The following is a 12,622-nucleotide window of genomic DNA, read 5'->3' as shown; positions in this document are numbered from 1 at the left end:
TTGCTTCCCCCGATGGCTGACCCTTCAAAACTAGAAGGAAAAGGTTTATGTTTCTCAACTCACCTCACCCTAGAGAGGGCAAGACACTACAGTATTAAATAATTCCATGTATTACTTAGGACTCAGTTCACTAATGAAAGTCTAGAGATCAGCCATTGTCTTTTCCACTAAGGTCCTTGATCACATTGCAACCAAGCAGCATTTATGTAAGAAAGAATTCTTAAAGGAGTGATTTGAAGGAGTTTTCCAGAACACAGGTTGCTTTCCTTATCAGGCTCCATGCAGAAGGGATACAGTAGGTACACATGGGCCCTAATACATCCAATGAAAGCTGCCATAGGTGAGCATAGCAGCTGCACCACCTGAGCATCTGCCCTGTGCCTGGAGATGCTGAGAAGTCCACCTTGCCTGGGAGACCTCTGCCCCACTTATCTCACAGCAAGTTGGTTCAGAGTATAGACCTTGACAGTGACAGTAAAGGGTTTAGTTATTTCAGTTAATGCTGCTGAACCTCAGCTTCATCATCTGTTAAAAAGGATAAATAAAGTCTACCCCTCGAGTTGGGAGAAGTACATTAAGTGAATGGCGCATGTCAAATACCTAACCCAATGCAAAGCATGTAATGATAGCTCCACAGACAGAGCTATCACAACAGAGCTATTACATAGCTAGTTCTGTTGCTGATCCCACTAGCTGGGAAACAAGATGACTGTGTCTAGCAACAGCCTAGAGGCCATGATTGGAGAGTCAAGCTAGAGAGAGACCTGCGGACATGAGTCAGCAGGGTGTATGTGCACAGGAGCAAGGCGTGGGCTAGGGACCAGAGTGCCTCTTATGGTGGCATAGGTGGGTAGAGATTACAGTGCACAGGGGTGCTGAAACCTGTAGCCAGTGTAGTCCAGCTGGGCTGAAACTGAGACCTTAGCCTCACTGTGTATATCCTGTGCCCCTCCCAGCTAAGGGCACACCCCAAGCCGAGGTATATGCCCTGGCTTGTTTCTTTCCCAGCGTTTCCACCCTGAGAAAATATTTGATGACAGAAGTATGTCTTTTCTTGTGCTTACTTTCTAGCTACATGCCAATTGGTATTTTGTTCCTGATTGCCGGGAAGATCATAGAAGTTGAAGACTGGGAAATATTCCGCAAACTGGGCCTTTACATGGCCACTGTCCTGAGTGGGTATGTCAGACTCAAGGGAAGACACTGAAACCTCATTTGAGCCAATGAGTTGCTGTTGAGAGGCCAGGTTTCAGTTGGTGAAACTGGCTTCTCTCCCTCAGGCAAGGAAAGATGAGGTTCAGAGATAAGAGAGCAGGGGAGAGAAGGGCTGCCCTTTAACAGCTGAACTGGAGGTGGATCACACTGTGCTAGTTTCCAGATCTTGGCAGAACAGCCTGGACCATGCTTTGCCACTGCCTTTATTAGCTGTGTTAAAATAATTTCTTAAGAGAAAAACCCACTGGTAGCCTCTCTTGGCCCTCTCCTGGCCTTCCCTTCTTCAAGGATGTAAACCAACCAAACAAGTAAGAACAGTCCCCATGTACCCTGAGCCTGAAAGAAATTAGGCAGGGCCTAAATTAAGTTGGACTGGAGCAAGCAGGAGTGGGATGGGTTCCAACCCTGTTGGGTAAGCACTGTCACACCCTACATCATAAGAGAGGGTGCTAGAGAATCTTCAGGTTGGTAGGAACTGTGCAAAGCAGGAGACAGCTGTGTGCATACTTCCTGTAGCACACGCACTGGTTCCTTGAGGGGAGATGCGGTGGGATAGGTTATGAATGGTGCCCCCAGATGTTGGTCCAGGGGCAGGATATGTCACATATGCTAAGAAATATGGACCAGGGGAATGACTAACCATCATCAATTTGACTCACACAGGTCAATTCCCCCAAACACTCAACTGGAGGAATCAGCTCACCTGCTGAAACTCAGTTGCACTGGGGAATATCCACTGCATAGGATTTGGTTCTTAATCTGTTTTGACTAAAATCAGAGTCATGCTGGTCAATGGAGACAAAGGCCAGAGTCAAATTCCAGGGCCCCGGTAGTAATGGAGGTGGGACCATCCACCTTACTGGAGGCCAGGGGCTGTGTCCAGGCCATGGTATGGCTAAGATTTATTATGCTGAGCTATTTAATGAGAGGGTTCAGCTGGTTTCTGCCCCATCAACCTATCTAGGTTCCTAACAGAAAACTAAAAGTCAGTTTCTCATAGTTCTAAGCCATAGCCTGTCTGTAAGATCCCTTTCTTGACCTCCAGGATCTATTTTTTTCAATGACCACTTCAGCTTCACATAACTGATCGGTAAACTCTAAGTTGCCATTTACATGGCATCTGCTGAATCAGTTTCATTTTTTTGAGCCCTTTGGTTTGTGAAACGAGCAATAGTTTGGAACGTAGGAATGACAAAGAAAAGAGGGTCAGTCATGAAAGATGACTGTAGGAGAGCAGGGATAACTTCCCTCTTACAAACCCTGACTCCCCTCTTAGATGGTGGTGCTGTCCAGCTGCATAGCGGCGTGGTCCAGGTTGAGGACTGTGATAAGGGCTATGATACTATTGACCACAGAGTCACCAAGGAGGGGAAGGTCAGCTGGACCTGGGAAGGTGAGGGAAGGCTTCCAGGAGGAGGGGGAGATTTCACTGAGTCTTAGAGGAGGAGTAAGGATTCAACAGCAGAAGGAAGTGAACGCATGTTAGCATGCACAGCAGGAAAAGCAGGTACAGGTCTTGGCAGCATGACGTAACTATTCTGTGAGCTCTGAGATGTGGACTCAGCTCCTGGCTTAGCCACCAACTTTGACAAGATTTTGCTGAGTCTCCTTTTCCCCATGTGTTCCATGGAGACATATATTCCTGTCCTCTTTCTCATTGGACCATAATGAAAGTTGAATGATATCATGAGTAAAAGTGCTATTTGGAAAAAAAAAAAAAATGAAGAGATAATATCATATGTGAACCTGTTTCTCTCTCCCATTTACAGGCTTGCAATCCACTCCATTGTAATTCTCCCACTGATATATTTCATAATTGTACGAAAGAACCCTTTCCAGTTCGCCATGGGAATGGCCCAGGCTCTTCTGACAGCTCTCATGATCTCCTCCAGGTAAAGAGAAGAGGGTGTCTGGTGGACCACCACCTCCCTGGTGGTCCAGTGTTTAAGACTCCATGCTCCCAATGCAGGGGGCCCAGGTTCAATTCCTGGTCAGAGAACTGGATCCCACATGCTGCAACTAGCATGCTGCAGTGAAGACTGAAGAGCCTGCCTATCAAAAAGACCCCACACAGCCAATGAATAAGCAAATATTTTTTTTTTAATTTTTTTAAAGAAGAGGGGTTTCTGGAAGAAGTCTGTGAGCCAAGCCTTATCAATTCTCACCTCACCTGATGAAGCTGGGGGGTTTTGTAGCTGTCTTTGAGAAATGATCTCCCCAGTTTCTGACCTTACACACATTTCTTCACCCTACTGGATATTTCTTGCCCTCCTGGCAGGGCCTGCAACCCAGGAGGGGGTCGTGTCATAGCTGGGGACAGTGACCAGCACAGCGACTTCTGATGCCTGGTCCTACCAAAAGTGCCATCATGCTTTGAACTCTCGATTTAGTTTCTAGAACTGAGGTATCACTTCAGGCAGGGATTGAGGACCAGCATTCCTAGGCCATCATGTCTTTTCTCTTTTTATCACACAGTTCAGCAACACTGCCTGTCACTTTCCGCTGCGCTGAAGAGAAGAACCGGGTGGACAAGAGGATCACTAGATTTGTATTACCCGTTGGTGCTACGATCAACATGGATGGGACTGCACTCTATGAAGCAGTGGCGGCCGTGTTTATCGCGCAGTTGAATGATTTGGACTTGAGCGTTGGGCAGATCATCACTATCAGGTGGGGCATGAAGTCACACTCATTTTCATCTCTGTAACTGGAGTTGCTCTCAAGGAAAACTCATCTGTGGAGGGAGATCATGGATGGTCCAGCTGTACTTATTTTTGTGGTCTAGACAATCTCTTCCCAAGATTAAGTGCATCTGTATTACAAGTGGCAGGACTGATACATAATACTGCATCAGGTCTGGGGAGCCAGGGAGTCTCTGTGTTCTCGGGCCAGTGCACCCACACGGTGCTAGGCACAGAGCAGGTATCAAGGAATCAAGGTTGAATAAGGGGTAGTTCCTGCTTTTAAGGGGTAGATAAGTTGGGTATACAGATATCTAAATAAGTGGGCTTCCCTAGTCGCTCAGCTGGTAAAGAATCTGCCAGCAATGTGAGAGACCTGGGTTCTATCCCTGGCTTGGGAAGATCCCCTGGAGAAGGAAACGGCTACCCACTCCAGTATTCTGGCCTGGAGAATTCCATGGACTGTATAGTCCATGGGGTCACAAAGAATCAGACATGACTGAGAGACTTTCACTTCACTTCACTTCAAATTAGTGCTGAGTGATATGGTAAAGGCTGTAATAGAGGTTTGAATGTGGAACACAGAGGGCACCAAAGAAGCAAGGGTTGGTCCACCTGGGAAGGTGAGGAAAAGCTTCCTGGAAGAGAGGAAAGTTTAGCTGAGTCTTAGAAGAGGAGTAAGTATTTGATAGAGGAAGTGGAGAGCATTTTGGATAAAAGGAATAGGCTGAACAGGGGTCTTGATGTAACCGTGTCCTAGTTACACAATACAGATTATTTGGTGTGGCTAGCATAAAGAGTACGATGTGGAGAACACAGGGAGATAAGAAAGCAGGGATCATATCATGGAAGGGCTTGTGTGAGGAGCTCATGAAAAGGTCTTAGACAGTCTTTCATATTATAGAAAGATTTGCATTTTAGAAAAATAACTGGTAACTTAGTGGATGAACGTGAATGGGGGCAGAAACTATAAGCTGGAAGACCAGTTAGGAGACTACTGCAGGTAAAGTATGAAAAGGCCTACATTAAGGTACTGACCCATGGGTGAAGAGCTAATTAATTCAAGAGGCATCTACTGGATTCAGAGTGAGGGACAGAGGAAGGCTAAGATGACCCTCAGTATTGGTGGATGGTGCTTATCAGAACAGGGACTAGTGTAAGAGAATGAAGTATGCTGCTGCTGCTGCTGCTGCTGCTGCTGCTGCTAAGTCGCTTCAGTCGTGTCCAACTCTGTGTGACCCCATAGACGGCACCCCACCAGCCTCCCCCATCCCTGGGATTCTCCAGGCAAGAACGCTGGAGTGGGTTGTCATTTCCTTCTCCAATGCATGAAAGTGAAAAGTGAAAGTGAAGTCGCTCAGTCATGTCTGACTCTTTACTATGCCATGGACTGCATCCTACCAGGCTCCTCCGTCCATGGGATTTTCCAGGCAAGAGTACTGGAGTGGGGTGCCATCGCCTTCTCCAGAATGAAGTATAGGTGGGAAGATTAAGAGCTTATACTTTTGGATACAATGAATGTGAAAATCCTTTAAGACATCCAGGTGGAAATATACAGTGAGAAATGTGGTCTCAAGTGCAGATACAGAAGTCAGAGTCATCAGTTTAATGATGCTCATCAAGCATGTGGGTCGTGAGTCAGTTATCTGTGTTTGACTCTGCTTCACCAAGATTAGCTGTGACCTTGAATTCTCTAAGCTTCTGTTTTCTCACCTGTAAAATGAGGATAATAATAGTACCTATATTTTATGCAAATAGTGATTATTAAGCTAGATGATGCATATAAAGTACTTAGAATGGTACCTACATACTGAGTGCTCAACAATTGTTGGGAATGGGAGAGTTTGTAGAGAAGAAACAGAAACTAAGGCGTGAGCCCTAGACAATCCTAATATTAGAGGCAGGCAGAAAGGGGGGAACCCAAGAGGAGAATGAGAATATAAAGGTGGGAAGAGTCATGAACCATGGTGTCATAGAAACCCAGAGAAGAGAGATTTTCAAGGATGAAATGGTCAATAGAGTCAAATCCTGCAGAGAATTCTAGTCAAGTGAAGCCTGAAATTGCCTGCTCAAGTAGATGGTGAAAATGTCATTAGTGAATTTTGCCAGAGATGTTTCTCTGGAACAGCACTGTTCAATATGGTAGCCATTAGCCACATGCACAGATTGGACAGAGTAGACATGAATGTTCTATCGCTTTGGAAATAGATGCCATCATAGTGGAAAATTCTACTGGACAGTGCTGCTTTGAAGTGATGAATTGGGATTAGAGTTAATCCTAAGACTTTAGTTGAGTTTGAAAGTCATGTCCAACTCTTTGCAACCCGTGGACTGTATAGCCCACCAGACTCCTCTGTCCAGGGAATTCTTCAGGCAAGAATACTGGAGTGGGTTTCCATTCCCTTCTCCAAGGGATCTTCCTGACCCAGGGATTGGACCCAGTCTCCTGCATTGCAGGCAGATTCTTTACCATCTGAGCCACTGGGGAAGCCCTTAGTTTAGAGTGGAAGTTTAAGGCTAACCTGGGTCCCTAGGCCTAAATGCTGTTGAATCTGAACCTTTCAGGCATTTGACATAGGCATAAATCCTAGGCATAAAATAAGTTCTTACTGTGTTCTAGTGAAGTAAATTTTTAGATCTTCCCAACCCTAAATCATATTTATTGCAGTTTGCTTGAAATTAACTGAAGACAAGTCCAAACTAGACCATTTGGCACATAAGCTAGGAAGCTACACCAGTGCCTCGTGATCTGTAGAGAGTATTAGTGGCTAAGGAGGCTGGAGCCCAGGAGCATGGGTGAAGTTCTCTAGTTTGAATGGTGGAGGGTATGTTAAAAGTAAAACCCTAAATCATGCCTGAGAAAGTTCCACAACCACTGTAATTCTAGCCGTTGTTCTTTCACTTCTCCAAGTGCCTTCTCCCACCTACCTCACCTCAGCCCGTGGCACCGTGTCTGCACTGAAGTCGTTTCCAGGGAGCAATTGTATGAGGTGCCAGTTCTTTGCGGTTATTTGCTATTTGCGGGGGGTGAATTCCCTCCCTCTGCTTCACTCATAAGTTTCCTAGATCTTTCTAACCCCTTCCTTTTTTTTTTTAACCTCACTACTAGAAGAATAAACTTTGGGCCTAGAGACTAAATAATCACATGAAAACCCTCTCTCTGCTCTGTTGTATTTTTAAATCAAACTTGCTCATAACTACTGGCCCAGAGCAAATAACAACAACTGTGAGGCCCAGAGTAATTATTGACTTTAAAAATCCTCTCTGGCTTTACCTGGGGGAGAATGAAATAAGAAGTTTTGCTTTTGTTTTTAAATATTTATTTTTGGCTGCCTTGGGTCGTAGTTGCGGCATGCAGGATCTTTCCACGTAAGGGCTCTAGAACTTGGGCTCCGTAGTTGTGGCACAGGCTTAGTTGCACCGCAGCATGTGGGATCTTAGTTCCCCGACCAGGGATGGAACCCATGTCCCTCCCCTGCATTGGCAGGTGGATTCTTAGCCACTGGACCACCAGGGAAGTCTCCAGTGCTATTTTTTTTCTTTTTATTTTACAAGTCACAGTTGTGGCTTATGTGGTTTATGGCTATAAGATTTTTGGACCCATAGTTTATCTCTTTCTATGGTTCTTTTGGACTAGACATCAAAGAAACACAGGCACCATCCACCCAAAACATGGCCTTTTGTGGTTTGTCATAATACTCACTTACCAAAGGTTACAACTGATTAGAAATGAGATAAATTTTCTTACAACAAAAGATAATAAGGGGATTTGGGAGCTTGAAAGAGCTTAGAGGAAAAAAGTAGCAGTAGTAATAACAGTAGTTAATTTTGTAATAGTAGTAATACTAGCAGAAGTAGTTGTAACAGCTGCTGAAGGAGCAAATTGGCCTCAGTTTTAAGCACCTACTATATCCAGGTGCTGTACTTGATATCTTACATGTTTTATCTCATCTAATCTTACCAGCAGCCCTGCAAAGTAGACATTCTCCCCATCTTACAGGCAAGAAACTGAGATTCAGAGAACTAACCTGCCTAAGGACACACTGTTGGTAAACAGCAGGGCTGGATCTGTCTGCCTCTAAAACCTGTGCTCACTCTAGTTCACCGCTTAGTCCCTGTCCTGTATGGAGAGCTGAGTTAGATGGCCTGACATAAATCTAGATCTCAGTGCTTAGGAAAGAACTTTCTACCAATGATTATTTTGTCTTCTTCTTTGAAAACCCTCGAAAGTCAAAATAGCATATATTCAAGCAGAACAAGTAGGTTTTTATATTTTTACCTCCATCTGAGGATATACAGTTCCAAGTTTCAGACTTAAGCCAGGCAAATGGCGGAAGTTTAATCAGCAAGGTCAAGGCTAATAGGCAAGGTTTTCTTTGACTAAACGGATTTTAAGTTTCAAGCCCCGCCTCAAGCTGAAGAGATATGGTTAACCATTATGTGTTGAGGCTTTCAAGAGGGATCAATGGGTAGGGGCACAAATCACTTCTGACATAGAAAACCCACCAGTGCATTCAGTTTAAATGTTTTCAAGCAGCACTGACATGAACTTAGCGTTTCCAAAGACTATTTAAGTCAAAACAGATCTAAAGAATTATGCAAAAGCCCAAAACTTTCAGAGGCATTTGGACTGCTCCAGAAATCTCTAATTGCAAATTGGTGGTCACGGCCACTGAAGGAAACCACACTTGTCAAAGAACTCTGGTCTGTGTTTGACCAGGCCCTCAGATACCGTCTGTGACACATCACCAGGCAGATGAATGAGCAGTAAATCAGGTTGGTGAGAATTCTGAGGCTTTTCAAGCCCACAGAATATGGATTTGTGGATAGAATCAGGGATTTTTCTAGTTTAAATTGACAGTGTTTCCATCTTCAGCTTTCAACTCAGTGGCATCCTTGGCCCAAGGATGAGAACGTGTGTCTAGAAAATATAGTGGGTCCCCTCAAAGCTCATTCAAATCCAGGGACTTTTCAGGGCAGGGCAAACTCTGGTTTTCTTCAAAATGACCAGATTTAAATCATCCGGAAGATGTTGCTGATGAAAAACTGCTTATTCCAAAGAGAAATATCCCTAGTACCACATTTTATCCACCTGAGAGGGACCTTTTTAAATACAAGGTATTTAAAATCCTCTTCTGGATTCCAGATCTCTCCTCCTTTTGCACAAAGGGCACCCACTGGCAGAAAGGAGTGGTCAGGAATAAGCACTTGTACCTTGGACAGGAGTCATAGCTATTTCTCAACTCAGTGCTCTAAAGGGCAGTTCCCAGAGAGGTCGAGAGTCTTGTGATGTAAAGGAAGTACCCTGCTTGGCTAGTGCCTCATTCCTTTGCCTTCACCCTGAATATCCTTGCCCACGCACCCCTAACCCAATCCCTCTACCATCCTTCAAAGCAGTACAAATTCCTGCCACATATTAGATCCTCAATAAATGATTGCTTGGCTGAGTAGACAGTTGAAGGGGGGAAGCAAACAGGTGGAGATGTACCTGGCCCTTGTTTAGGATGGAAGGATGCATAGATGGGTGGATAAAGCCCTCCATTAAAACCTTCGGTTGGTAAACTCTTGCCTTCCTCTTTAGTCTCTCTCTAGCTCATTCATTGTGTGCCACTCATGCAGTTCCTCTCCACTTCCTCGAATTAGAATGATGAGCCACACCTCCCCCTGGAAAAAGCTCACACTCCCCTCTGTCTCCCACAACTCTCTAATGAGGCAGAGCTGGTGCTCAGCAGAGAACAGATTCTGACTGGCCAATTTGGGACGCAGCAGTAACAGACTCCGGGCCTAACCACTGTGGACCAGGGGCCTGGAGGGGAGAAATAGGCGTCTAACTCCTTTTGTGCCGGTGTGTTTTGTCTGCAGTGTCACTGCCACCGCCGCCAGCATTGGAGCTGCCGGTGTGCCCCAGGCCGGCCTGGTGACCATGGTGATTGTGCTAAGTGCTGTGGGCCTGCCCGCGGAGGATGTCACCCTCATCATCGCTGTTGACTGGCTCCTGTGAGTTGGAATAAATGTGCTGCCTCTGCCGGATGGGAAGGCACGCTTCCCAGCCATGCAGAATCTACAGTCTGTCATTATCCTCTCCTCAGATTGCCTAATGAGCCATCTGTTGCTGCTTTAATTTCCCTCTGACCAGGCCATCTGATAATGTGCTTAAAAATTAATCCTCATAACTTCAAGCAGTGATTTTATAAAGGCAGTGATGTTCATTAGCGTATTATGCCTGATAACGCTCAAGGTTAGGATCTGGGTGTGGGATGAGATAAACAACATAAAATAATAAGGTGAAGACACTGGGCAAGGCCTCGGCCATTCCAAACCCCATAGGCCACCCTAGCCTATCCCAGCCCTGGGTCAGCACCACAGGTTCAGAACCACCTAGTTCAGCATCAGCCCACCTTCCCAAGATCGTCAGCACCATCAGGACACAAGCAAGGGCTTTGGGATAAGGTTAATTGGGACCTGAATCCTGCTTCAGTGGCTGTTTGACCTTGAGCAATTCCTTAACTTCTCTGGGGGCCAGCTGCATTATCTGTGAGATGGGGATGATTCTGTCAAGTTCATGGGGTTGGTGTAACGACTAAGTGAGCTATTGTGAGAAGTGTGTCCAGAACAGTGTCTGGCTGGCAGTATGTGCTCAGTTAACAGCAAGTTTAATTGTTATGATTAGAATGAGTTGGACCATTCAAGCCTAAGCCAACAGTTCATTCCCTCTCTTTCACACACACACCTCCCTAAGAAACACAGCAGAAGATCTGGGTAAAAACATGTCTTTTGTGACCCCTAAGGTTAAAGTTAGAATGAGCCTGGTTCCTGGCTTTAACCTTGATACCCACTCTGTACAGTGGTCTTTCAGTATCTGGGTCTGGCTCTGTCCCTTGGCCATCAGGGGAAGAGTCTGCTCCATATGGAGCCTTCACTCGGACCCAGCCAAGCTTACTGGGCAGTACAGTGCCATGTAGTTTGCAAATAGCAGCTAAAAATTGTAGAAAGAGAAGCAGAAACATTCCATGTGGCATTGAAGGTACAGTCATCCCCAAAGGCAGAAGGTTCTGCACTTGGGAGGCTGCTTTGGGGCGCCTTCAACAGCTTGCTGGTTCTTTAAGGCCCAACTGAAATAGACCCTTTCTTGCCAACATAGCCTACTATTGAGACAAGTGGCCTTTTGTCTAGTAGTGATGGTGGATTTGCACTCTCTCCTCTCCCTAGTTCTTCCTGGAACACTGGTGACCTTCACTTCCAAGACCCCCAGAGAAGTCAAAGGTGCAACTTGATCTATGGAACAAAAAGACACTAGCTGGTCCACAGCAGGGTCTAGTTCAGTGCATGTTCTAAACAGCAGGAGGGCACCCAGCATGGACATGTGGGAGCACTGTTGGCCTTTTCTGTCCTGCCGGCGTAGCTTTCACAGGAACATTCGTGTAGACAGTTCCTAGCAACAGTGCTCCAGCATCCAAGATACCTTCTCCACCTCCTCCTCGTCCTCCCCGCCAGGCCTTCTGGGAGTTAACACTAGCTGAGGTGCCACAAGGGGCAAGCTATTCGCAGGCTGGCCTGGGCTTTCTGACCCTGTGCTCAGCGGCATCCTTGCTGCCTTCCTCATGGAGTGACCTTGTGTGGGAAAGAAAGGACCACGTGGGGGACACACATATACACACTCCTGCTTGGTGCACGCACACACACCACCCCACAAAACATCCAGGTTCTCTCACCTTAGCCACGAGAAGGCTCAGAAAGGCACACAAGACAGAGACTAGGGTGAAGGACTAATGAATCCTGACCCTCCTCACAAATATCTGTGGAGATTGTGTTCACATTTCTTTGGGAGGAGAGGAGGGAATTTAGGAGATTGATGCTGGATTCAGGGGCGTTGTGACTGACGAGGACCCGGGGCAGCCTGTGTGCTCATTCTGTGCCTTTAGAGACAGCCCCTGATTCAGGCCTGTGAAGTTAGGGGCCTTTGGTTAGCCAGCCCTGAGAAGCACCCTCTGTGGTTTGCTGAATTTATAACTGAATTCCTCAGGTCCTTTCCTGTCTCCAACTCGAAGGAAAGTGAAACCCGGGCTTCATGTCTGACTCACCTTCTGTCCTCCCCAGGGACCGGTTCAGGACCATGGTGAACGTCCTTGGAGATGCCTTTGGGACTGGCATCGTGGAGAAGCTCTCCAAGAAGGAGTTGGAGCAGATGGATGTTTCATCGGAGGTCAACATTGTGAACCCCTTCACCTTGGAATCCACAACACTTGACAACGAGGACTCAGACACCAAGAAGTCCTACGTCAACGGAGGCTTTGCCGTCGACAAGTCCGATACCATCTCATTCACCCAGACCTCACAGTTCTAGGGCCTCTGGCTTCAGAAGACTGGGGGTGGTGAAGGACCTCTCCAGGAGAGTCATCTCTTAGCAAATTCAGACATTAAATAAGGAAAACACTAACAGCCAACTGTACATCTGATTTGATACACAGACCTCCAGATTATTTTCTATATTTGGATTCACAGCCTTTGCTCACCAGGTTCTGGGATTTGGGGGTAAGATGAGAGGAAACTGATTAAAAGGAAAGCTGTATTATCTGGAATTTTTAAACTCTATGAGAGATAGAATTGGGACGTACATAGAATAGACATAACTGTTTTAATTAGGTAATAGATGTGAAAGAGAAATTGTTTTCTCATGCACAGACCAGTGTTTTGGGTTTTTTAAATATACATACATATATATATAG

The 12,622-nt window shown here is 45.9% G+C and overlaps 1 protein-coding gene across 1 annotated transcript in view; it reads left to right on the top strand.

Moving 5' to 3' along the window:
• Positions 1–12,343, top strand: part of SLC1A1 (solute carrier family 1 member 1) — a 73,096-nt gene extending 60,753 nt beyond the window's left edge. The window contains exons 8-12 of the mRNA XM_068973947.1: positions 1,072–1,179; positions 2,985–3,107; positions 3,691–3,885; positions 9,759–9,893; positions 11,994–12,343. Coding sequence (XP_068830048.1) covers positions 1,072–1,179; positions 2,985–3,107; positions 3,691–3,885; positions 9,759–9,893; positions 11,994–12,240 — 808 coding nt within the window. The 3' untranslated portion in view covers positions 12,241–12,343. The remainder of the gene's footprint in view (positions 1–1,071; positions 1,180–2,984; positions 3,108–3,690; positions 3,886–9,758; positions 9,894–11,993) is intronic.
• The last annotated feature ends 279 nt before the right edge of the window (positions 12,344–12,622 follow it).

Source organism: Capricornis sumatraensis, chromosome 6 (genome assembly GCF_032405125.1).
Source record: "Capricornis sumatraensis isolate serow.1 chromosome 6, serow.2, whole genome shotgun sequence".
NCBI lineage: Eukaryota > Metazoa > Chordata > Mammalia > Artiodactyla > Bovidae > Capricornis > Capricornis sumatraensis.
Note: the sequence above shows the minus strand (reverse complement) of the source record. Positions and strands in the feature narration are given on the sequence as shown.